Raw genomic sequence first — 24,406 nt, 5'->3', positions numbered from 1 at the left:
ATGTTCACTGTCAGCCCGAAAAAACTGAGTATGGGGCTATTCACCGAATCTGACCATATGTTTAGTCTAGGAGACCTGCATCGATTATTTTATAACCCTACGAAAGAATCGGATCGATTTTATGTCCCTAGAGCTTTCCCGAGGCCCGTTCGAAATTTTTCTACTACGGCCAAAGAGTATGTTCACCGTCAGCCCGAAAAATATGAGTATGGGGCTATTCACAGAAAATAACCATATTTTCAGCCCTTAAGACCTGCATCGAATATTTTATAACCCTACGAAATAATCGAATCGATTTGATGTCCCTAAAACTTTCTCGTGGCCCGTTCGAAATTTTGCTACTACGGCCAAAGGGGTATGTTTGTCGTCAGCCCGAAAAAGCTGAGTATTGGGCTATTCACCGAAAATGACTATATTTTCGGTCTTGGAGACCAGCATCAAATATTTAATGACACTATGAAAGAATCAGATCAATTTGATGTCCGTAAAACTTTCCCATGGCCCGTACGAAATTTTGCAACAACGGGCAAAGAGGTATGTTCACCGTCAGCCCGAAAAAACTAAGTGTGGGGCTATTCACCGAGTCTGACGATATTTTCGGTTCTGGAGACCTGCGTCGAATATTTTATGACCCAACGAAAGATTAGGATCAATTTGATGTCCCTAAAGCTTTCTTGTGGCATGTTCGAAATTTTGCTACTACGGCCAAAGGGGTATGTTCACCGTCCGCCCGAAAAACCTGAGTATGTGTCTACTCACCGAATCTGACCATATTTTCGATCCTAGAGACCTGCATCGAATATTTTATGACCCTACAAAAGAATTGGATCAATTTGATGTCCCTAGAGCTTTCCCGTGCCCCGTTCGAAATTTTGCTACTACGGCCAAAGTAGTTTGTTCACCGTCAGCCCGAAAAAACTGAGTATGGGGCTATTCACCGAAGATGACCATATTTTCGGTTTTTGAGACTGCATCGAATATTTTATGATCCTATGAAAGAATCGGATCAATTTGATGTCCCTAAAGCTTTCCCGTGGCCCGTTCGAAATTTTGGTACTACGGCCAAAAGGGTATGTTCACCGTCAGCCCAAAAAAACTGAGTATGGGTCTATCCACCGAAAATCACCATATTTTCGGTCCTGGAGACTACATCGAATATTTTATGACCCTACGAAAGAATCGGATCAATTTGATGTCCATATAACTTTTTCCTGGCCCGTTCGAAATTTTGCTACTACGGCCTAAGGGGTATGTTTGTCGTCAGCCCGAAAAAGCTGAGTATGGGGCTATTCACCGAAAATGACTATATTTTCTGTCCTGGAGACCTGCATCAAATATTTTATGACACTATGAAAGAATCAGATCAATTTGATGTCCCATGAACTTTCCCATGGCCCGTTCGAAATTTTGCTACTACGGCCAAAGGGGTATGTTCACTGTCAGCCCGAGAAAACTGAGTGTGGCGCTATTCACCGAATCTGACGATATTTTTGGTGCTGGAGACCTGCGAAAGAATCGGATCAATTTGATGTCCCTAAAGCTTTCCTGTGGCCTGTTCGAAATTTTGCTATTATGCCCAAAGGGGTATGTTCACCGTCAGCCCGAAAAACCTGAGTATGTGTCTATTCACCGAATTTGACCATATTTTCGATCATAGAGACCTGGATCGAATATTTTATGACCCTACAAAAGAATCGGATCAATTTGATGTCTCTAGTGCTTTCCCGTGCCCCATTCGAAATTTTGCTACTATGGCCAAAGTAGTATGTTCACCGTCTGCCCGAAAAAACTGAGTATGGGGCTATTCACCGAAAATGACCATATTTTCGGTCCTGGAGACTGCATCGAATGTGTTTTGATCCTACGAAAGAATCGGATCAATTTGATGTCCCTAGAGCTTTCCCGTGACACGTTCGAAATTTTGTAACTACGGCCAAAGGGGTATGTTCACCATCAGCCCGAAAAAACTGAGTATGGGTCTATCCACCGAAAATGACCATATTTTCGGTCCTGGAGACTGCATCGAATATTTTATGACCCTACGAAAGAATCGGATCAATTTGATGTCCCTAGAGTTTTCCCGTGCCCAGTTCGAAATTTTGCTACAACGGCCAAAGGCGTATGTTCACCATCAGCCCGAAAAAACTGAGTATGGGGCTATTCAGCGAAAATGACCATATTTTCGGTCCTGGAGAATGAATCGAATATTTTATGACCTTACGAAAGAATCGGATCAATTTGATGTCCCTAAAGCTTTCCCGTGGCCCGTTCGAAATTTTGTTACTACGGTCAAAGGGGTATGTTCACCGTCAGCCCGAAAAAACTGAGTATGGGTCTATCCACCGAAAATGACCATATTTTCGGTCCTGGAGACTGCATCGAATATTTTATGACCTTACGAAAGAATCGGATCAATTTGATGTCCCTATAGCTTTCCCGTGCCCAGTTCGAAATTTTGCTACAACGGCCAAAGGCGTATGTTCACCGTCTGCCCGAAAAAACTGAGTGTGAGGCTATTCACCGAATCTGACGATATTTTCGGTCCTGGAGACCTGCGTCGAATATTTTATGACCCTACGAAAGAATCGGATCAATTTGATATCCCTAGATCTTTCCCGTGGCCCGTTCGAAATTTTACTACTACGGCCAAAGGGGTATGTTCAACGTCAGCCTGAAAAAACTGAGTATGGGGCTATTCACCGAAAATGACTATATTTTCGGTCCTGAAGACCTGCATCGAATATTTTATGACCCTAAGAAAGAATCGGTTCAATTTTATGTCCCTAGAGCTTTCCCGTGGCCCGTTCGAAATTTTGCTATTACGGCCAAAGGGGTATGTTCACCGTTAGCCCGAAAAAACTGAGTATGGGGCTATTCACCGAAAATGACAATATTTTCGGTCCTGGAGACCTGCATCGAATACTTTATGACACTACGAAAGAATCGGATCAATTTGAATTCCCTAAAGCTTTCCCGTGGCCCGTACGAATTTTTGCTACTACGGCCAAAGGGGTAGGTTCACCATCAGCCCGAAAAAACTGAGTATGGGGCTATTCACCGAATATGACCTTATTTTTTGTCTTGGAGAGTTCAATCGAATATTTTATTACCCTACGAAATAATAGGTTCAATTTGATATCCCTAGAGATTTCCCGTTGCCCGTTCGGAATTTTGCTAATACGACCAAAGAGGTATGTTCACCGTCACTCCGAAAAAACTGAGTATGGGGTTATTCACCGAAAATGACAATATTTTCGGTCCTGGAGACCTGCATCGAATATTTTATGACACTACAAAAGAATCGGATCAATTTTATATCCCTAAAGCTTTCCCGTGGCCCGTTCGAAATTTTGCTACTACGGCCAAAGGGGTATGTTCACTGTTAGCCCGAAAAAACTGAGTATGGGGCTATTCACCGAATCTGACCATGTTTTCGATCCTGCAGACCTGCATCGAATATTTATGACCCTTCGAAATAATCGAATCAATTTGATGTCCCTAGTGCTTTCCCGTGGCCCGTTTGAAATTTTGCTACTACGGCCAAAGGGGTAGGTTCACCGTTAGCCCAAAAAAACTGAGTATGGGGCTATTCACCGAATCTGACCATATTTTCGATCCTGCTGACCTACATCGAATATTTTATGACACTACGAAAGAATCGGATCAATTTTATATCCCTAGAGCTTTCCTGTGGCCCGTTCGAAATTTTGCTTCTACGGCCGGGTAGGTTCACCGTCAGCTCGAAAAAACTGAGTATGGGGCTATTCACCAAATCTGACCATATTTTCGGTCCTGGAGAGTTCCATCGAATATTTTATTACCCTACGAAATAATATGTTCAATTTGATGTCTCTGGAGATTTCCCCTTACCCGTTCGAAATTTTGCTATTACGACCAAAGGTGTGGGTATACCGTCAGCCCGAAAAAACTGAGTATTGGGCTATTTACCGAATCTGACCATATTTTCGGTCTTGGAGACTTTCATCGAATATTTTATCACCATACGAGAGAATAAGATCAATTTGATATTTTAGAGCTTTCACGTGGCCCTTTTGTAACAGCCATGCCATTTGCATGGTATTGATATGCAAGTCAATTTTAAATTTTATAATTTGTTAAGAAAAAAATATAACAATATAAAACTTTTAAATGGAACTTATTTTTTGTGAGGCCTTAAGCCTTTGCTTGATCTAACATAACTGTTGGGCTGGCCCGGGTAATAATTCGACCAGTCTTTAATGTTGCAATAAAGTTACATGGTTTTGTACGTTTGAAGATTGTAACGGTTAATAAGGATTATCAGAGGATTTGTTAGCAATAATTTTGTACTAATTGCGTGCAAAATTTTTTTAACAACAATCTAGTCTACACATAATATAATATTACGTCGATTTCTATCAGGCGACTTGAACCCTTGACTCCTCCAAGGGAGAGAGCACCTACCTCACACCAAGATATTATCAGATCAAATATTTGATATAATTTCAACCAAATAAACATTATTTCTAAACAGATCTAATAAGAGTAGTCTTGACAAATGGTCATCACTCAACAATTGAAAACTTCACCGAAATAACCATATAATGGCCTTGGACTTTTTTAAATTATATATTAACCACAATTTGACATGTGTGTTTTGATAACATATTAGAGCATTCACATCCCATCCTTTAAATTTATCTGATGAGAGTATTTAAATTATAGGGTGAGGTTGAGTGGTTGTGAGTGTAAATTATAGGGTGGAGAGAAAAATGTAGTGATTTTTTTTAAATTTGGGGAAACATTTGGGGAACATTGTTTACCCCTATTTATTTTTTAATATTTGTTGGATTGGTTGTGAGTAGAGGAGAGAGAAAACTGTAATGATAAAGGTATAAAAATATTATTTAATTAAACAGAAGAGAAAAATATAGTGTTTTTTATTGTAATTATAGAGATAAGAATGAGAAATGAAATATGAATGCTCTTACGATCTCAAGCGGCTGATTTTTAATTATTCTTTGGTGCAGCAGTTTTTCACGTGAAGCATGCTGCAGATCCATATTACTGCTCTTTGGACCCACAAATTAAAAAAAATGATTAGATAAGGATTCTTTTTGAAAGACCAACTAAAATTTGTTAACAATTTGACAAAAAGAGGGTGAATATATACAGGAGGTGTTTCGGATTTCTTATTTTTATTAACTTATAAATTATTAATTTTTTGAAAAGTTAATAAGAGGTATAATGTGTTTGGCAAACCATAAGGCCTTATGGATTCAAACTTATGGATAATGCAAAATAAATGGATTTTGAAAAGCTAGGAATATGTAACTTATTAACTTAATGAGTTTGATTTATCTGTTATGCCCTTTAACCCTCAAAACCCGTTACACTCCTTTTAAAAATTAGTGTATTTTTTAGTCATTTTGGTTTCTCCCAACAAATAAGCTAATCCAAATTTCTTTTTTTTTTTGATAACTTTTTTTAAAAAAATTCATAAGTTTATAATTTCTTTTAGCCAAAAGTACTTTTTCACTTATATAAGCAATCCCAAACACACCTTAAGTGAAACTGTGCATTATATGAGTTGATAAAGTCTCTACACCATTCTCATGGACATTATATGGGCTTTATAAAGGCATGCACATTTTTACAATAAAAATTATATGTGTGTTGAAGTGACAATGATTGAAGGGGGTATTATCTTAATCACACATGTTTTTGAAAAAAAAATGACGTTAATAATGTGACAGAAAATGCCTCTTAAAAGACGTAAAACCATTAACAATTACGTACCCATGGCCTGACGTGCCATTAAATTAAAAGGAGTGACTCAGGACTCTGGCCCCTTAAATAGGTGTACGCTACCAATTTGTGCTTTGAAGAATTATTGGCAATCCACAAGAGTGTATCAATACATGCACCACACAAATGGCGTGGGTGGCAATATGATAGGAATCAAAGTAGGCAACATAAATAATTTGATATTATCAACTTTAAAACATGCAAAGAGCCAAAGACCGATAGTTGTAGTTGTGATACAGAAAAACTAGACAAACAAACATGATTGAACGAGCATAGATGAATCAACTTTAACTCAAAATCTATTGAGCGTGTTTTTTTTTATTCATGGGAACTAGCTTTAGAACCCATGTGATACACGAGATACTTAAAAGAAATGCGATTAAGTTATAGATTTTAAATGATTAAATTAAAATAAAACTATCTAATTAAATGGTTTATAAGTTTGAATTATATATTATAATGGCATATTTATACGAATACGTGGTGTATTCTTATATAATTTCTTTATAATCACGAAAAAGATATCACCTTGTAAATTTATAATTTGTAATTATATTTTTTTAATGGAATAACGAATTCTAACAAAAAATGGTAAGATGTTTCATCATGAGTAACATTAAAAAAAGAACATAACGCTTTTGTATTACAGTTTCGAAAGAGATGGATAAAAACTCCATGGATCCACATATGTTGAATAAATATGTGAAAATAAAATTGATATTCATTCATAATGTTGTTTTGTCTTTATCATATTAAATCTATAAATATCGTCTATTGAATTTTACCACATTAATCAACCACACACAAAAGTGTATATAAATTGATTTAATATAAAAATGATAGATCTAATCTCATTAAAGATATATGTGTTTTGATTATATCTATAATATATATAAACGAAGACATAAAAATCCTTGTCGCGATGTGGTCGCTTCCCCTTTTTTTGGAGTCACCAGATTTGCTTGATTTTTAAATGAAGTCTTCTCATGCATTTGACCCGAATTCATGGGTATGGGTCTTACCAAACCCAGATATTTCTTAAACGGGTTATAACATCTCATTAAATTAAAAATTATTATTCTCACCAAATTATATATGTAAAAATCCTATATAATAGGATATAATAAAAAATAATATCTTATTTATTTTAAAAAAAAGATATACATATTATTTAAATTAAAAAACCAATTTGATAGTAAAAAAAATAAACGGGTCTTGGGTCTCATCAAACCATAAATATATTATTAACTTTAATAAATATTATTTATAATTAAAAAACCAATTTCATAGTAAAAAAATAAACGGGTCTTGGGTCTCATCAAAACCATATAGCTTTTAAACTGGGTTATAACATCTTATTTATTTGTGAAACAATTTATCATCAAATCATAATTATGTTATTAACTTTCATACAATAAAAAAATATAAATTAAAAAAATAAATAAATATTAGAACAACAATATAAAACAACCCCCGTAATACGGGGGATAAAAACTAGTTGACATATATACCCACATATTTTTAATCAATAAAATTTAGGCAATTAATTATTTGATTGAATGATGAATTGATATGCTTTAATTATACTGACATAAATACGTTTTCATTAAATGGAATAATTGTTTGGCTATAAATTTAAGCTATGAATGAATCTTCGTCCCATTATTTTCTTTTATTGGAATATAGGTAATGTAGATTAATATTGACCAGAGATACCATAATTAAAAAGATAATTGCGAAAATAATAAATGACTAAATTACAGTGTTTGTTCTTTATATTATTGTAAATTACATAGAGGGTCATTTAAATGTTTGATTTTCACTCACTTTCGTTTATATTGAATCTTGCCTCGCTTTGGCTATCAACCATCCAAAAACTCGATCAGTTCTTAGACCATGTGTAGTCTCCACTACCAGGGATTATGCGTCACGTGGCGCCCAGTCAGAGTTATGATTTTGTACAAAAACAGGTTTTAGTCATAACTCTCAACATCCGGGCATTATGCGCCATGTGGCGCCCAGTCATTATTAATTTTATTTATTTTTTTAAATACTAAATCATTTAAATAAATTAACATAAAATTAAAAATTACATTAAACTTCCAAATAAAAAAATACATTAAACTAAATTAAAAAAAATACATCAAATTAAAAAAAACATAAATAATACTAATAAAACTAAAACTCATTTATATTTTTCTAAAATTTTCGCTCGTCGAGCGGCTTTTAGAGATTGGACTATCGGGTCGTCTTCGGATAGCTCGTTTGATAAAACCTCGATGTCTTTGTCCATCTCATTCCTTCGAAGTAGGTCGACGGCGTCCAAATTTACTTGAAGTCGTTGGGTTCCAAGTTCGTGTAAATCTTGGAGTCGAGAGTTCATTAATTTGAATTGGCTTTCCAATTCGGGATTCGAACCCGTTGCCGAAGACGAAGCGGCCCCTTTCCCCTTTCCTTTGCCTTTGGTTCTTCTACCCCCGGCCGAGGCATCTCGGTAGTATTCACGGGGTCATTATCGCTTAAGTTGAAGTTTCGAGCGTCGGAACGGGGCGTGTCTGGATCAACCGAAGACGATGTCGTATTTGGGGTCCTGAGCTAAGCCTTGGCTAAACCTTGGAAATCTTAATGCCATAATGCCTTTCAAATCCTCCTAGCCATTATCCTACTGCAATAATTCTTGCTAAGAAGAACGCCCATGTCGTGGCAATTCCACCCAGAAGGTAATGGGTTACTTCTACAGCACGTCCTTGTACAATGCTTAAGGCTCTCGGCTGGGTAGCAGGAGCAACTTTTAATTTATTATGAGCCCAAACGATGGATTCAATAAGTTCTTGCCAATAACCACGTCCACTGAATAAAAACATTAAACTAAAAGCCCATACAAAATGAGCACCTGGGAAAAAAAGGCCATATGCGGATAATGAAGAATTTAGACTTTTTTTTACTCGGGCCACCGTCGGCTTCGGCTTCGGCTTCGGCATCCAACACCAAGCCCCATTTTGGGTGATGCCTCAATAGGTCTTTCCAAATGCCAAAGTAGTTGAAGGTCCCGCCGACCTTATGTTGAAACTCAACCAACGCTTTTTCCATGACTTCCGCGTCCGAGACACCGCTACTCCTAGTTCGATTCATCCGAGAGAAAACCGTATGGAAAGACATGCATTTGGTGTTTATGTCGCCCCATTTCGACAGTAACGAATCTTTTTCTCGACGCGAGTCCCCGCCAAGGTTATGAAACCTCTCTATAATTTTGTGCCAAAATACCCCCGCTTTTTGATAGTTCGCTAAAAAAATAAAAACATTACAAGTTTAATGTTTGTTATAAGAAATTTAAAAAAATATATATACATTTTAAAAACCTACCGCATTTGGCATCTTCCGATATATGGCACCAAGCACGAGCACATACTACGCACTCGTCGGTACTCCACTGGATCACCGTCTTTTTAACCCGAGGTTCGCCGGCGGGCTTCTTTGCGTGTTTTTTCGAACGTCCGCGTTGGCTCGAACCGCCTACGTTCTCCGGGACGGGTTGTGTCTCCGGCACGAACTCGACCTCGGGTTGGGTCTCCGGGGCGGGTTGGGAACCCGAACCGGCAAAAATGTTCGCCGCCGGGTTTTGGAAACCGGGCACCGCATTTGGCATACCGTTTTGTAGATATGCAATGTACGCGACCATTTGCGGGTCATACATTTTCGGGACGGGTACGGTTGGCGTCGAGGCGGTAGATTGGTTCGGTTGTGGATTTTGGTTGGCTTGACGGGCATATTGACCTAAACCGAGAATATTTTGGTTGTTGTTTGGAAACATGATGGTAGAAATATTATTGTAAAAGATATAAATTGGTATAGAAGTGGAAGGAGTGTGTTAAAAAAATGAGTTTGGTTTGTTTATATAGTATAAATATAATTAATATAATTTTTTTTTTAAAATTCCCAACGGCTCAAAACCCACCCACCCAACGGCTATTTTTTTTATTTCTGTGCCAACCCCCGCGTTTTGTATACAACGCAGCCAAAAACAAGCTTCACATAACGCAGGGGGGCAGTGTACCCCCCGCGTTTTCGTCACATAACGCAGTGGCAACGTTGCCACTACGGGTGGTTTTATGTCATTCACAAACAACCCAAAATTAATTGGTTACTATAATCCATGAGCAATAAGTAATAAGTTGGTGTCTGATAATCCGGTTAAAAGTCGGGCTTGACTTTCTTTGACTCGACCAGACCCGATTTTAACTTTAACTAGTTGTGCACCTCTAGAGTTGTCTATTTATCACTAAAATTGATTTTCACATCACAAGCTTTTTCCTTCTCAAAATTCTACCTTCACATGATAAGTTATGTTTCCTTTCAACATACTTGTTTGTATGATCACTAAGACCAAGAAAATAGTATTTGCATGAATATTTAGCCATACGTACATTTTGGTAAGATATTATTTCACTAACAAGTGATCATCAATTTCATGCCAAAAGTAGTTGCTTTAATAATACAAAAAGTTTCATTATGCATTAAGTAGTACCCAATATACACTCGACACCGCTCATGCTTAAAGTTAACCGTATAATACGTATCTTTCAATACTAAAGTTGACGTTTTACTTCAAGTGGCGGATCTAGAAGAAATATTTAGGAGTATTTCAAAAAAAAAATTTGAATCGATGGGTATTGTAATATTTGTTCAAAGGTATAGGTATCTGAATACATAAAATAAATAAGAAAAACAATTTTTACATTAATTTCTCTATGAAAGTTGTGGGTATCCGGGCACCCCCTAGATCGGTGCCTGATACCAAACTTCTATGCATACCAAGCTTAAGTCTACTTGGTGTGATGACAAAGTTAAAGAGCATTGCCTATTTACCTTAATACTATATTCTCTCAAGATTTTGTCATATTAATAGTCCGGAACTTAGTCCGATCTGGTTCATTTACTATAACGGTAAAATACTAAATTCATTATTACTGGGCATTGCAATACAAAATATAGATAACAAAATACAAACCCTAGATATCTAAGGGACCGTAAGCTCATAATAATAATAATAATAATAATAATAATAATTATATTCTTTCAAGAGTTTCAGAATAATAATGTATTGGTGTATAGAAAATACTAGAGTGAACCGCTTTATAAATTAGGAGGGAAGCATCTTAATTAAAATACAAGCGGCTTGTCTAGTGGATAAGTCATTGTTTTAGTATATTCATAGTTACGGGTTTGATTCCGTGTACCGCTACTATTATTTAGAACTTTTTTTTTCTAATGTAGCCTTTTAGCAATTTAGGGTTTCATAAAACAATTATACAAACACAAACGCCACTCTGTGCTTCTCTCCAAACTCCACAACGACACACCACAACCAGTAGACCAACGTTGTTGCTTTTCCGGCCGACCACTTTTGTTCCTTCCTCTGACCTTGCTACTGTGAAGATAACTTTATATTCATTTCTTAATTGTTCTTCATGTCGTTAATTGCCAACTTATTTGTTAAATTTTAGTTTATAATAACAAAGTAAATCGGTGGTAAAACATTATTATGTGAAGGAACTTAGTCCGATCTTGTGTGCAAATTCTATGTGTGCAAATAATGGAAATCCCTTGTCATTGTCTGTTAAACTTGAGTCTAATTCAACATATTCAGTTTAACTCAAAATCTGACATTCAATCATTTCAAATTAGTTATTTGAACAATTTTGTAATTTGATAGTTTGTTAGCTTTTTAATTTGTTATTTTGTAGTGAGCTTTGCCCAAACTATCGAACCGCCCCGAAATTTTTTATACGACTCTGTGAAATTGAAACATTTAATAACAGTGCACCTTCATGAATCCCCACTGATTATGGAAGTTAAGTTGTTTTGAGCTAATGTTCCTAATGTTCTTGATAACCACATTCAAACATGAAGTAAATCGCATGATATAACGGAAAAATAAAAACATACAAACCAATAATAATAATAAAATAAACATTTTTTGATTGACTCGAATAACCAAACTTTTGCCTGTAACTTCATATTGTGCTTGATGTCACCATCTATAATGTTAAAACGCGTTTCAAATGCAATGGCCCAAAGTTTGGGTTTGCGAAAACAATTTGTAGTGAGGCTGAATTTAAAACAAATGACTTGTAAAACCATTAATAAATCTAGCCCCGAAAAGTAAAAAAAAAAAAAGAAAAAGTAACTGCGTAGGAAAATAATCGTGAGTCTAGAGGTATGAGTCTCTAATTGCCCTGACATTTGATATGATATCCACAATTATCAACTTTAAAAACAACAAAGAAAAAGGTGTAGGGTGAATCCATCATACCGCACTAGTAAATGTTTTTAATTTAATTTATTTATTTATTTATTTGTTATTATTTATGCTTTCCTTAGGCACATATGTTGTAGCCAAAATTATCTATATATACCCATCTATGAGTTCCTACATTTTCATAAACTCACCATCTATCTTGGTAGAAACTTGTTTGCAAGCATTTGTATAAGAATAATTAAGAAATGGCTCTTTCTGGAAAGTTAATTGGTTACGTAGAAATCAGTAAGGGCGGTGACGTCTTCCATGATTTCATTAGACACAAACCGCACGAGTTGGTTGCAATATCCCCTGATAAGGTTCATGACTGTGAGCTGCATGAGGGTGAGAGAGGGGCTGTTGGATCAATCTTCACTTGGCATTACACTCATGGTACGTATCACATAACCGTAATTCTTCAAGTATCTTGTGTAACATATTGATTAATGATGTTTTTATGCATGGAAACAGATGGAAAGAAGAAATTTACGAAAGAGATAATTGAGTCAGTGAATGAGGAAAACCACACGGTTGTGTTCAAGGTAATTGGAGGGGAGCTTGTGGATGAGCTATACAAGAGCTTCAAAGTCATATTTCATGTTGAACCAATGGGTGAAGGACAGGTCGCGGTATTGACCTTTGAGTTTGAGAAGCGAGACACAAGTGTACCGTATCCAACTTCTTTGATGGACGTTTGTTGCAATGTCATTAAGGATTTGGATGCCCACAACACCACTAAATAAGCCTAATGAAAAATGGAGGGAACTGAAGTAATTTAATCTCCTATTATAAGAATAAAAATAAGCAGATATGCCTGCTTGTGTGTTTGACTTTGTGTGTCTTATGTAAAAATAATGGTTTGTTAAGTTATTTGTTTCTATACCAATGCATATTTGCATGGACGTAATTGGGAGCTTGAGATATATATATGTATCCATCGGTATTGTCTTTCTCTCCAAATTAATCTTAATTTGTTGTTTATTTATAGAATCTTGAGATGTTTTTGCATAATTTATTATTTATAGATGGTTTAGATCAACGATGATACTCGAGCAAAATTAGTTTTAAACGTATTAAATCCATCGATACTAATCCTGCTCTTAAGCGCTTGCTACGTTATCTCAAAGGGACTTTGTATCACGATTTTTTAAACAAGAAATCACACCAATGGAACTTACAGTCTAGCTTCTCGGATTCAGATTGGGGACGGGTATCAACATTGTGTCGGTTGTACTTACATTTTTGTACCTAGTTTTAACATCATTTTGTGGAAATCTGCTAGACAGAAATCAGTTTCACGGTTCTCCACCGAATCAGAGTACAAAGCACCAGCTGCCGCTGAATAAGCATGTGTATAGAAAATCTGCTTTTAACATGTGTTGTTCCACCATGTATACGCAACGTACTCATGTGTGCAAACCCGGTTTATCATTATCGCATGAAGCATGTTGCCTTGGATTACCACTTTGTACGTGAAAAGGTTGTTGATGGCAAATTGAAGGTTCGTCACATTAATTCCAAAGATCAACTTGTTGACGTGCTCAGTAAACAGCTGTCCTATACGCCATTTCTCTCATTACGGTCCAAGATTGGAGTCTCTGACGCATCCTCCATCTTATGGGGCGTATTAAATCCACCGATAATTTTTTTTAATTTTTAAATATTTTTTTAGAGGTTTCTTTTGTAGCTCAAAATGGTTCTCATTACGGTCTATAATTTTTTTATATAATTTTTTAGAGGTTTCTTTTGTGGCTCAAAATAGTTCTCAAAGTTCTCAAGTTCCAAAGAGTTCTCTTAGGATCCTTACCCTATATATATACACACACACTAGCTTTTACTCTCTCTGTATTACGGGGTTGTTTTACATTATTCGTTTATATTATTTATATTTTTTGGATTATAATTTAATTTATTGTGAGAAAGTTAATAATATACTTAGGATTTGATGATGAAAGTGTTCACAAATAAATGAGATGTTATAGTCCAATTTAAAAGCTATCTAGATTTGATAAGACTTATGGCCCGCTTATTTATTTTACTATAAAATGTTTCTTAATTATAATAAATATCTTTTTTTTTAAAGACGAATATTAATTTTTAGTATATCCTTATTTTATAGGATTTTAATATCAAATATTTGGTGAGATTAATTTTTAATTTAATGATATGCTATAATCTGTTTATGGGTGAGACTCATACCCGTGATTTTTAGGTCAAATGCATGAGAAACTTCTATTTACAAATAAACAAGCTGGTGACTTAAGAGAATGTAGGACACAACCAGGAATCTTTTTAAAGGTTTCGTTTATATATATTTATGATTAAGATATGGTTTATACGATTTATAGGTATGGATATTAATTTGCATCGATAATTAACCTTGAAATCAATAAAAAAAAAACAGGTTTAGGAACGTGTGTGATTGCCAAAGTTTTCTATATAAACTCATCTACGCATGCATTCCTACATGTTCCAAGAACTCACCATCTATCTTGGTAAACACTTGTTTGCAGGCATTTGTGACAATAACTAATTAAGAAATGGCTCTATCTGGAAAATTAATCGGTTATGTAGAGATCAGTAAGAGCGGTGATGTCTTCCATGATCTTATTAGGCACAAGCCGCACGATTTGGTTGCAATCGTCCCTGATAAGGTTCATGACTGTGAGCTACATGAGGGTGAAAGAGGGGCCGTTGGATCTGTCATCACTTGGCACTACACTCATGGTACGTAGCACGACTTGTTTATTAAGGTGTCTTGTGTAACATACTGATTAATGATGTTTTATGCACATAAATAGATGGAAAGAGGAAATTTATGAAAGAGATAATTGAGTCGGTGAACGAGGAAAACCACATGATTGTGTTCAAGGTAATTGGAGGGGAGCTTGATGAGCTATACAAGAGCTTCACAATCATATTTCATGTTGAACCAAAGGGTGATGGGCAGTTGGCTACATGGACCTTTGAGTTTGAGAGGCCAGACACAAGTGTACCATATCCAACTTCTTTCATGGACTACCTTTGCAATATTATTAAAGTCTTGATACCCATAACCGAACTAAATAGTTATAGTATCAAAGATAAAAATGGAGTGGGTTGAAGTGTGTTTTTAGGTTAAAAGAATAAAGCAAAGATGGTAGTAAGCAGAATAAAGTTAGAGGCGGATATGCCTTCTTGTGTGTGTATGTTGTGATATTTCATATTTGATAGGTAATATGTTTCGTTTAAAGTAATGCATGGATCTTTGTGATTGTTGTAATGCAAATAAATAGTTAAAGAGGGGCAATCAACTACATGTTTGATGAAACTCTGATATAGATTTCAATGAGAATATTGATGAAACCCATCTATTCTAAACACAAACCCGCGAATTTCTTGTCGGGCTTTCAAAGTGTGTCATAAATTCACATTCCCTAGTCCATATAATCTTAGTTAATATAATCTTGTTCGACTTTCACTGATACATTTGAATATAGTTATGGCATAGTCTGTTTATTGTTTGGTTTCATCATGTAAAATATGCAAGTTTTCTTATACAGAAACACTACACAAATTAACAATAGGGCGACAACATCCAACTAGATACACTATTATGATTAGATAATCGGGTCTAAGAACACAACATAGCGCGTCACGGTTAAGCTAGCATGGATAAATCAGCTTTAACTCAAAATCCATCGAGATAAAATTAAAAAAACATTTTCTTCATTTTTAAATCCCATCTCTTTTTCTCTTCATTCTTTTCGTTCTTTTTACATAGATGAATTACAAACGAGGCTCATGAAATCTTGAACTCTTTATAACTTAATATTAATACATATATTATTGTTAATACTTAATACAGATTTAATTGCTAATTTACATTTGCGTTGGTGACTTGATCGTTTAGTGATTTTACATCATGTCTTCACATGAAGCAAAGAAGATGCCAAATTTTTACCTACAATATGAAAGAATGTAGCGGATAACTGTAATCGATGTATTTTTAATTTTATTTTAATATTTAATCAACTATGGTATTTTATTATCATTTTTTGTTTGACCTGCTTTTAGTCAATCCGTATTGATCTCCCCATACAAAAAAAATTTATATCCGCCACTACCAGTAGATTACACCGTTGTTTGAGTCACCGACAATAACTGCCTTTTCTTTACAGCAATGTGAATCATTGACAGACCACTAGTTTTACATGTTCACAAAGGGAAATTTGTACGTCGGTCCACCCCATCAGTCTCGACCTGAAGACCACCCTCAGCAAGAGACCCACATAGGTGAGAAAACACTATTACCCAACCTGAAACCCTGTTTTGTCTAAGGTGAGACTTGAATACAAGACCTCCCATTTAAAATTAAATCATTGAGTGCTATGTGCCTTGACCACTTGGGAGTTGGGATGAGGATCATTGGCCATCAACATTGTGATAGTAAGCCGATTTGAGACGAGTAATCTCCCATTTGATAGTGACCCTTTGAGCAGGTTAAACTCCAAAGAACATAGACGAGAGCAAACAAGACATTTGATCCAATTTTCTTCTATTCATTCATTACTCAATGATAAAGCCCTTGAACATGTATACAAAGATGCAAAATACTAAACGTGTAGATACAACTAATTAGGAGAACATGGCACTAACATAATAAACTAACCATTAACAATGATTAAAAACAAATATAACAGATTAATAATAATAATAATAATAATAATAATAATAATAATAATAATAATAATAAACGTGGTTGATTCTCTAGTTCTTCATGATGGCTACCATAGACACGTATCACAACTATTAGAAAAAAGAAAAGAAAAAAAAAAGACATTTAAGGATGATAGAGATAGATACTGCCTTTTTAGTTAGTAGGGAAAAGGATATGTATGGTTTATACGATTTATGGGCATGGATATCAATTTGCATCAATAATTATCAACTTTAAAAATCAATTAAAAAAACAGGTTTAGGAGCACGTGTTCTAAACTCATCGTGATCTTATGAGCTATTGTAAATAAACCGACATTTTATTTTGTTGTGAGTGGATGAAAATTTAATTATAAAAGTATTATTTAAATGAAAAGAAAAGAAAAAATAGTGTTTTTTAGTGTAATTATAGAGATATGCTGCTACTTAATAGCTTCTCTATCTTCATCTCTATTATCATACTAAAAATCACTAGTTTTTTTTGGAACGGTGACTTTCTCAGTTAAGGATAATCACAACTCCTACGAGAAGAGCCCCACCACCCCACTCAGGTCAGACTATGTTGTCTTAGCCGGATCCACGCTGGCATCCGAGTTTGGCTTGGGCGTTCCTGGTAAAACCCGACAGCCCCAACCCGCCCGAAGGCATGACAGTCGAGTTAACCAGAACGAGTCTGGAAACAAACGGTAAAATCCAGGCGGCATCGAGATTCGAACCCAGGCCAAAGGCCGGGTCATCCCTCATTTGCCATGTGAAATACCATTTTTGTATTTATCATTAGTTTTTCTCACTACTATACACACAACACTTTTAACAGGGTGAACAATGTTTTTTTTATAAATGTATTCATTAACAGCAATATTTCTCTTTCATCTACGTACAACCACTCTATATAATACAAAGAACCATTCTTATATCATAGAATACCTGTTACAAATTCTTTAATAATAATTGTTACAAGTTTTTAATTAATAGTAGCTGCATTAATATTGGGAAAATTATTGGCGTTGTATCTCAACCATCTATACAAGTGCGTTAGCATCTCTTAATTGATTTGACTCCACGGGACCATGCATGTTCCATATCCCATTATAATAATTAAACCACTTTCATGATAACCTTCATAGCGACAAGCCCCCCTATCTTTGAACCACCGTTTGTAGCCAGCAAACCCAAACTCGACTCGACTAAAGTACACAAGTGCGTAATCGTCTGAGAACCGCGAAATGATTGAATCTTGTTACAAATATTTATATGACCTTTTATACCGTTTATATGGACTAAATGTGTGTAGCCCCAAAATGTAAATATAGTGGTTAAAAGATTATTCTGATACGATAGTTTCTTATTCATGCGACAACGTGAATACAAAATTCTTTAACACCATAACTCTATCCATCAAAGTTGAAGGGCAATTAGACTCTTAATCAAGATCATCATCATGGCCTAATATTCATCTAACACTCCGAAAGTTGAATCTTCTCCACCAAATAAGTTTTGCAACGCATTATTTATGTGGTAGCTAGATTAGTTTGGAATTTGTATAATTGATACCATTATAATAATTAAACACTGGCGTGATAACCTTCACATGGACAGCCTACAAGCCCCCTAACTTCGAACCACTGTCTGTAGCCACCAAACCCAAACTCGATTAAAGTACACAAGTGAGTAAATTGACTCAGAACTGTCGAATTGATTGCATAACCTGAATCAAAATTTCCTTTAAACCAAAATTTTGAAAAACAATTACACATTTTTTTTCTTTCCTTAAATCAAAAATTTCCAACGCACCCCTAGGTTTAGTATTTAGTCAAGACATTAATGGTCTCCAATTTTTGCCTTCCATGGGCAACGCTCTATTTGTTGAATCATCTTAGTGGTGTTTGCTCTTCAAAGGCCATGTCATGGGAAAAACGCCCCATTACGTTTGCTCTTACCATCTCTGGTTAATTCCTTTTTGCAAGAGGTGGCGGCCGACACTTCTTTAACCTCTTCCATCGACGTTTTATATTTTATTACTATTCCTACTTTTTTTAACAACTATATATATAATCCCTTTCAAACAAATTTGAGCAGAAATAACAAGATGCTAGGCACTCCAGCATCTTGTTCTTAGTTTCTTCCATAGACAGATCAAGATCCAAGGTAAATAAACAAGAAATCTATCATTTGGCCGGGGAGAACGACATTGGTCAAAACATATATCTCATGATGAAAAAGATCCATGCATGATATCAAAACAAATAACATTATAAGCCATTTCTAGAGCATGCATGCACACACACACAAGCAGCATGTATATATGCCTTATTTAACTTTATTCTTACCATAGGAAGACTAAAACACACATCTTATAGGATATTAAAACACACATCATGCATGCATAACTTTGGTTCCCTAAATCCATTTTCATCTTTGATTTGAACTATTTAGCATTGTTATGAGCATCCAAATCCTTAACAAGATTGCAAACGTAATCCATAAGAGAAGTTGGATAGGGTACACTTGTGTCCGGCCTCTCAAACTCAAAGGTCCATGAAGCCACCTTCCCATCACCCTTTGGTTCAATTTGCAATATGGTTCTGAAACTCTTGTATAGCTCGTCCACGATATCTCCACCAATTACCTTGAACACAACCATCTGGTTTTCCTCGTTAACTAATTCTATTATCTGTTTTGATGTTTTCTTCTGTAAGGCCCCGTTACCGGTAGCCCTACTTTCGTGTTGGATTTACTCATAAACGCAGTTCTAAATATCAGAGTTAATTAAAACATTCGCGGAACATTAAAAACATTCAAACCATTACATTCCATAACCATAATTCTGGTCTTATCGAGCATTTATGGTCATTTAAAAACAAAACATAGTCTTTTAAAATAAAACGTCATAGCAAAATCTTCAGATGCCAGCTTCGTCCAACTCTGCCATGTGTCCTCCTCAAGCTACCTGTCTCATTCTACTCACCTGCGTGCATACTAAAAGTCAGCTACGCTGAGTGAGTTCTAGTTAATCACATAATCATACAATACCTTCTTACATTTCATACTTAACCTCTTAACTTTCTTTCATACACACATAAGTGCATATACTTTCATTCTTACTTTCATACTTTCTATATATACATAATCATACGTTTTAAAGAACCTTTCGCCCTATAACCTCACAGATATTATAAGGGTCTGGTCCCTAACATCACAGATATTATAAGGGTCTGGTCCCTAACATCACAGATATTATAAGGCTCTGGTCCCTAACATCACAGATATTATAAGGGTCTGGTCCCTTTGTTTCGTGTAACTGCACCATACCTGTTCATACATGCTTTCCTTGACAATACGTGTAATCTCCGAAGAGCGTTCACGTACCATCATCATAACATACATACATTATGCATACATCATATATTCATACATACATCATATCTCTCATCATACTTATCAATCATGTCTTAACTACCACCTGACGGTTCATGCAATATCCGAAAATCGTTCACGCACCGTCAAGCAATCATCATACGTAAATCATACAAGGCATACACTTATCACTTAAGATAAGTGTATTCACTATCACATCGAGTATGCACACAGCCCCGAAAACATAACAAGGAAGTGGGGCGAGAAACTCACCTCAAGGCGGTTGCGTTCACCGTTTACGGTTATCCCCTTCTTTAGCCGTGCGCGACTAACTGTATAATAATTATACGTATCAATAACTATCACTACACATATCGTCTTTCTAGTTTAATTATTACCCTCAACGAACGAGGGTCCGGGGGCAGCGCCCTGGCAGCGGGGTTCTAGGGGCGGCAGCCCCTAGCGGGGTCCAAGGGGCAGAGCCCCTGGCTGGGGTTAAGCTGCCAGGTCAGCTTGGAAAAATTTTATTTTCATTAACTGTCTTAACACATTTTCCATTAGCATTTTGAATCATTGAATAATATGCTACTTAAAAGTTCAATGGCTTATTTATAATTAAATCATTCTTTTCTAAGTCCAGGGACCATTCTGTCATTCTGTTAAACTTCTAGTTCGTTACTTATCCTTAACGAACTGACTTGCCATGACGAACTGGTTCTTGTAACGAATTGGAACCTTTAACGAACTGCTTACTTACACGAATTGGACTTTTAACGAACTGGACTCTTAGCGAATCAGTCCATGTAGCGAACCAGTCCAAGTAGCGAATTGGACCTTCTAATTCGTTATCTCCTTTAACGAACTGGTCATAACGAATCAAGGGTAATTCGTTACCCTTTTCCCTTAACGAATCAGAGACGAATCATAGGCGAACTAGGGCTAGTTCGCTGTGCCCCCTTATGCGAATCGACTAACGAATCACCCTCAGTTCGTTAAGTCCCCATAGCGAATCACCCTCAGTTCGTTAAGTCCCCATAGCGAACTAGGGTTAGGTCAGGAATGTCAGAACATTCCCTGACATTCCCCTTAACCTCGTACCACTATTCCGGCGCCGCCTTTGCCGGAAAGCCGCCGGAAAACCGCGAACACGTCGGAAAAACGAGTTTTAACTCGTTTTTCACCGTTTTTCGTCCCGTTCGATCCAGATCTGAGCTAGGGTGACCCCTAAGCTCATCATAGGTTCGGTTTATACCCGATTCCACCCGGATCTCGTGACTTAAAAGGTTTAACGGTGTCGGCTCGTTGTTTCATGATTATATCTAACGGATTTAAGCTCCTACAACAAAATACTATCATACCTTGGGTCGGGATCCGTTTCTTCTTCTATATTTTGGCTAGAGTGAGAGAGAAACTAGAGAGAGAATCTTAAGTGTGTGTTTTGGATGGTGTAAGGGATATGTGTAAATGAATTAAATGGAGGATTAAGGGTATATATATTTTTGATCATGGGCTTAAGCCCATGGTCTTTCCTTCATTCCTCCATAACCCAAGTCCATAACCCATATCCATTTACCCAACACAAGTCCATCTCGTATTCTATTCAACTAAACCGATAACGACCCGCTATAAAATAAACGAACTTTATTTTATTAATATAACCGAAAGTAGGATGTTACATCTTCTTTCCCTCTTTTAACATGTAGAAATGCAAAACACTATCATTAATCAATATGTGACACAAGATTCCGGAAAAAAAACAAAAAAACAAGCCATGTGATACGTATGTAACGTACCATGAGTGTAGTGCCAAGAAACGACTGATCCAACGGCACCTCTCTCACCCTCATGTAACTCACAGTCATGAATCTTATCAGGGACAATTGCAGCCATCTCGTGTGGTTTGTGCCTAAAGAGATCATGGAAGATATCGCCGCTCTTACTGATCTCAACGTAACCGGTTATCTTGCCTGATAGAGCCATTTCTTAAATGTTCTCACAAATGTTAATTACAACTTTTTTTCCAAGATAGTGGTTATGAGTTTATGGAAATTATGGGCAGACATAGAGGGTTTATATAGAAAATTTTGCCTACCAGACACCATGAGCTAAGAAATATTAATTAATTCTTTTACTTGTGGAGAAAACATTGTAACAAGGGCACCATGATAGATTCACCCTACACCCTTTTTTTTAATTAAATTTTTATTCTAAAACTGACATTGATTTGTATATATATATGTAGGAACTAGGAACCATTGGATCCGGTCTAACCCACCTGCACATGATAAAGATAACAAAATAGCAACCTATATGTTCAAAATTTTGGACATAATTTGGCCTTTAGATGTCAACTAATGAAGTCTTGAATAGTGGGGATGTTAAACGGGTCATGTTTGCGGCCCAATCCAACATAAACCCGAAATCATGCAAGGCACATGAACCTGAACATAACCAGCATATTCACGAGTTGACCCAAACACAACACGTTTGACTAGAAAGTTTTTATTTTTTATTTTTTCTTATATTAATACTTAAATTTACATTTTTACACACACACAAAAATCTAATTTATATAAAAAAAATTATATTTTAATTATAAATTCTTATATCAATTTCCTTTTTTTGTTAAATTTTGGCATAAGATACCCAACTAGTTTAATTTATTACATAAAACAATTTTTAGCAAAAATAAAATAAAAAATAAATGGGTTAAATGAGTCGACTCGAACCCAATCCCTGTAACTAAAAAGTTCAACCCGAAATTGAAATTGTCCTAAACCATTTATACTAGATACAAACCCGCAAATTTCTTGTCCGGCTTTCAGGATGTGTCATAAATTCACAACCCCTAGTCGTGATAATCTTAGTTAAGAGGGGAAGGGGGACATGCAAGGGTAAGGTTCATGGTTTCATGTAGTAATGTAGATGCTCATTCAATTGTAGAAGAGAAAATTCTCAAAATAGTCCAAAATATGAGATAGATTTTCAAAATAGTCCCAAAGATTTAAAAAATTTCAAAATAGTCCATGGAAATTCATCTCCAGCGACACATTGGTATTCGTGACGTGAGATTTGATTATCCACACATTTTGACACGTGTAAAGATGACGTAAGATTTACAATGAAATCTGTCTTCCCCGATAGTTTTCAAGCCAAAATCATCTCCACATAAACCATGGTTTTCGAATGAAATTTATCGGGCCCATGAGTTTTCAAAAATCATCGTTTTCCGCGTTTTTTTAATTCATCTTCTCGGATGCATTTTAGATGAATTTCATCTTTATTTGCATAAAAAGAAGAGTTGTCAGAGAAGACGGATTTTGTTACACATTTTTTCAATTCGATGGTTTTTAGACGAAAGCCATCTTTTTTTGCATAAAAAGAATAGTTGTGATAAAAGACGAATTTTGTTACAAATTATCGTATTCGATGGTTTTTAAATGAAACTCATCTTTTTTTGCACTGAAATGAGAGTTTAAATGATCATCTTCAAACAGGGTACGGAACTGAACGATGCAGGTCTTCTTCCCAACCCGTGACATTATGTTGCCATCATAAAACGAACCGACGAACCCAGAACCCATATCAACAACTTCATTCCTATCACCTCTCTTAATTTTCATTATTTTTACAAATGATTTTTGTTGAAGTGGGAGATCATATAAGGGAAAACATAATATAACAAGGTTAAAATACACATTTATCGGATTTATAAAACTTTAATGAAAATCATATGAGGAGATAAAATTCAAAGGTAAATTCTCGTTTTTTTTAAATTTTTTTGAAAAATTATCATTTTATTTAAACTTTTTTGAAAATTATCAGACAAGACTAACTTCACTAGAAAAATATCGTTTTTTTTTTGCAATTTTTTTGAAATTTATCGTAGGAAACGAAATTCACCTAAAATGCGTCCGAGGAGATGAATTTCAAAAAACGCGAATTTCATCTTTTTTTTAAAACTCACGGGCCCGGTGAATTTCATTCGAAAACCATGATTTCTGTGGAGATGATTTTGGCTTAAATACTATCGGGGAAGACAGATTTCATTGTAAATTTCATGTCACATTTACACGTGTCAAAATGTGACTGGATAATCAAATATCACGTCACGAATACCAATGTGTCGCTGGAGATGAATTTCCTTGGATTATTTTGGGAATATTTAAATCTTTGAGACTCTTTTGGAAATCTCTCTCCGATTTTGGACAATTTGAAATCAGATAAAGTGGGTGGAGACATAGTGCTCGTTTGTCATTCAGAAAT

At 35.7% G+C, this 24,406-nt stretch overlaps 3 protein-coding genes across 3 annotated transcripts; 2 read left to right on the top strand and 1 right to left on the bottom strand.

Annotated features, from left to right (window-relative positions):
* The first annotated feature begins 12,192 nt into the window (after positions 1-12,192).
* Positions 12,193-12,858, top strand: LOC143570710 (kirola-like). The gene is made up of 2 exons (XM_077056293.1): positions 12,193-12,478; positions 12,557-12,858. Exons 1-2 carry the CDS (start codon positions 12,292-12,294, stop codon positions 12,826-12,828), a joined length of 459 nt encoding a protein of 152 aa, XP_076912408.1. The 5' UTR covers positions 12,193-12,291; the 3' UTR covers positions 12,829-12,858.
* A 1,664-nt stretch (positions 12,859-14,522) lies between these two features.
* Positions 14,523-15,265, top strand: LOC143570719 (kirola-like). Its single transcript, XM_077056300.1, has 2 exons — positions 14,523-14,812; positions 14,887-15,265. The coding sequence occupies exons 1-2, from the start codon at positions 14,626-14,628 to the stop codon at positions 15,186-15,188; spliced, it is 489 nt and encodes a 162-aa protein (XP_076912415.1). The 5' UTR covers positions 14,523-14,625; the 3' UTR covers positions 15,189-15,265.
* A 3,880-nt stretch (positions 15,266-19,145) lies between these two features.
* LOC143570724 (MLP-like protein 43) lies at positions 19,146-22,307 on the bottom strand. The gene is made up of 3 exons (XM_077056303.1): positions 21,934-22,307; positions 19,812-19,819; positions 19,146-19,475 (listed from the first exon to the last, which is right to left on the bottom strand). The coding sequence occupies exons 1-3, from the start codon at positions 22,118-22,120 to the stop codon at positions 19,212-19,214; spliced, it is 459 nt and encodes a 152-aa protein (XP_076912418.1). The 5' UTR covers positions 22,121-22,307; the 3' UTR covers positions 19,146-19,211.
* Positions 22,308-24,406: the final 2,099 nt, after the last annotated feature.

This window comes from Bidens hawaiensis, unplaced genomic scaffold (assembly GCF_021521415.1).
Source record: "Bidens hawaiensis isolate Kalapana, Puna unplaced genomic scaffold, B.hawaiensis_p1.1 tig00025021_1, whole genome shotgun sequence".
NCBI classification, from domain to species: Eukaryota; Viridiplantae; Streptophyta; class Magnoliopsida; order Asterales; family Asteraceae; genus Bidens; species Bidens hawaiensis.
The sequence above is the reverse complement of the archived record's forward strand: the minus strand, read 5'-3'. Positions and strand labels throughout refer to the sequence as shown.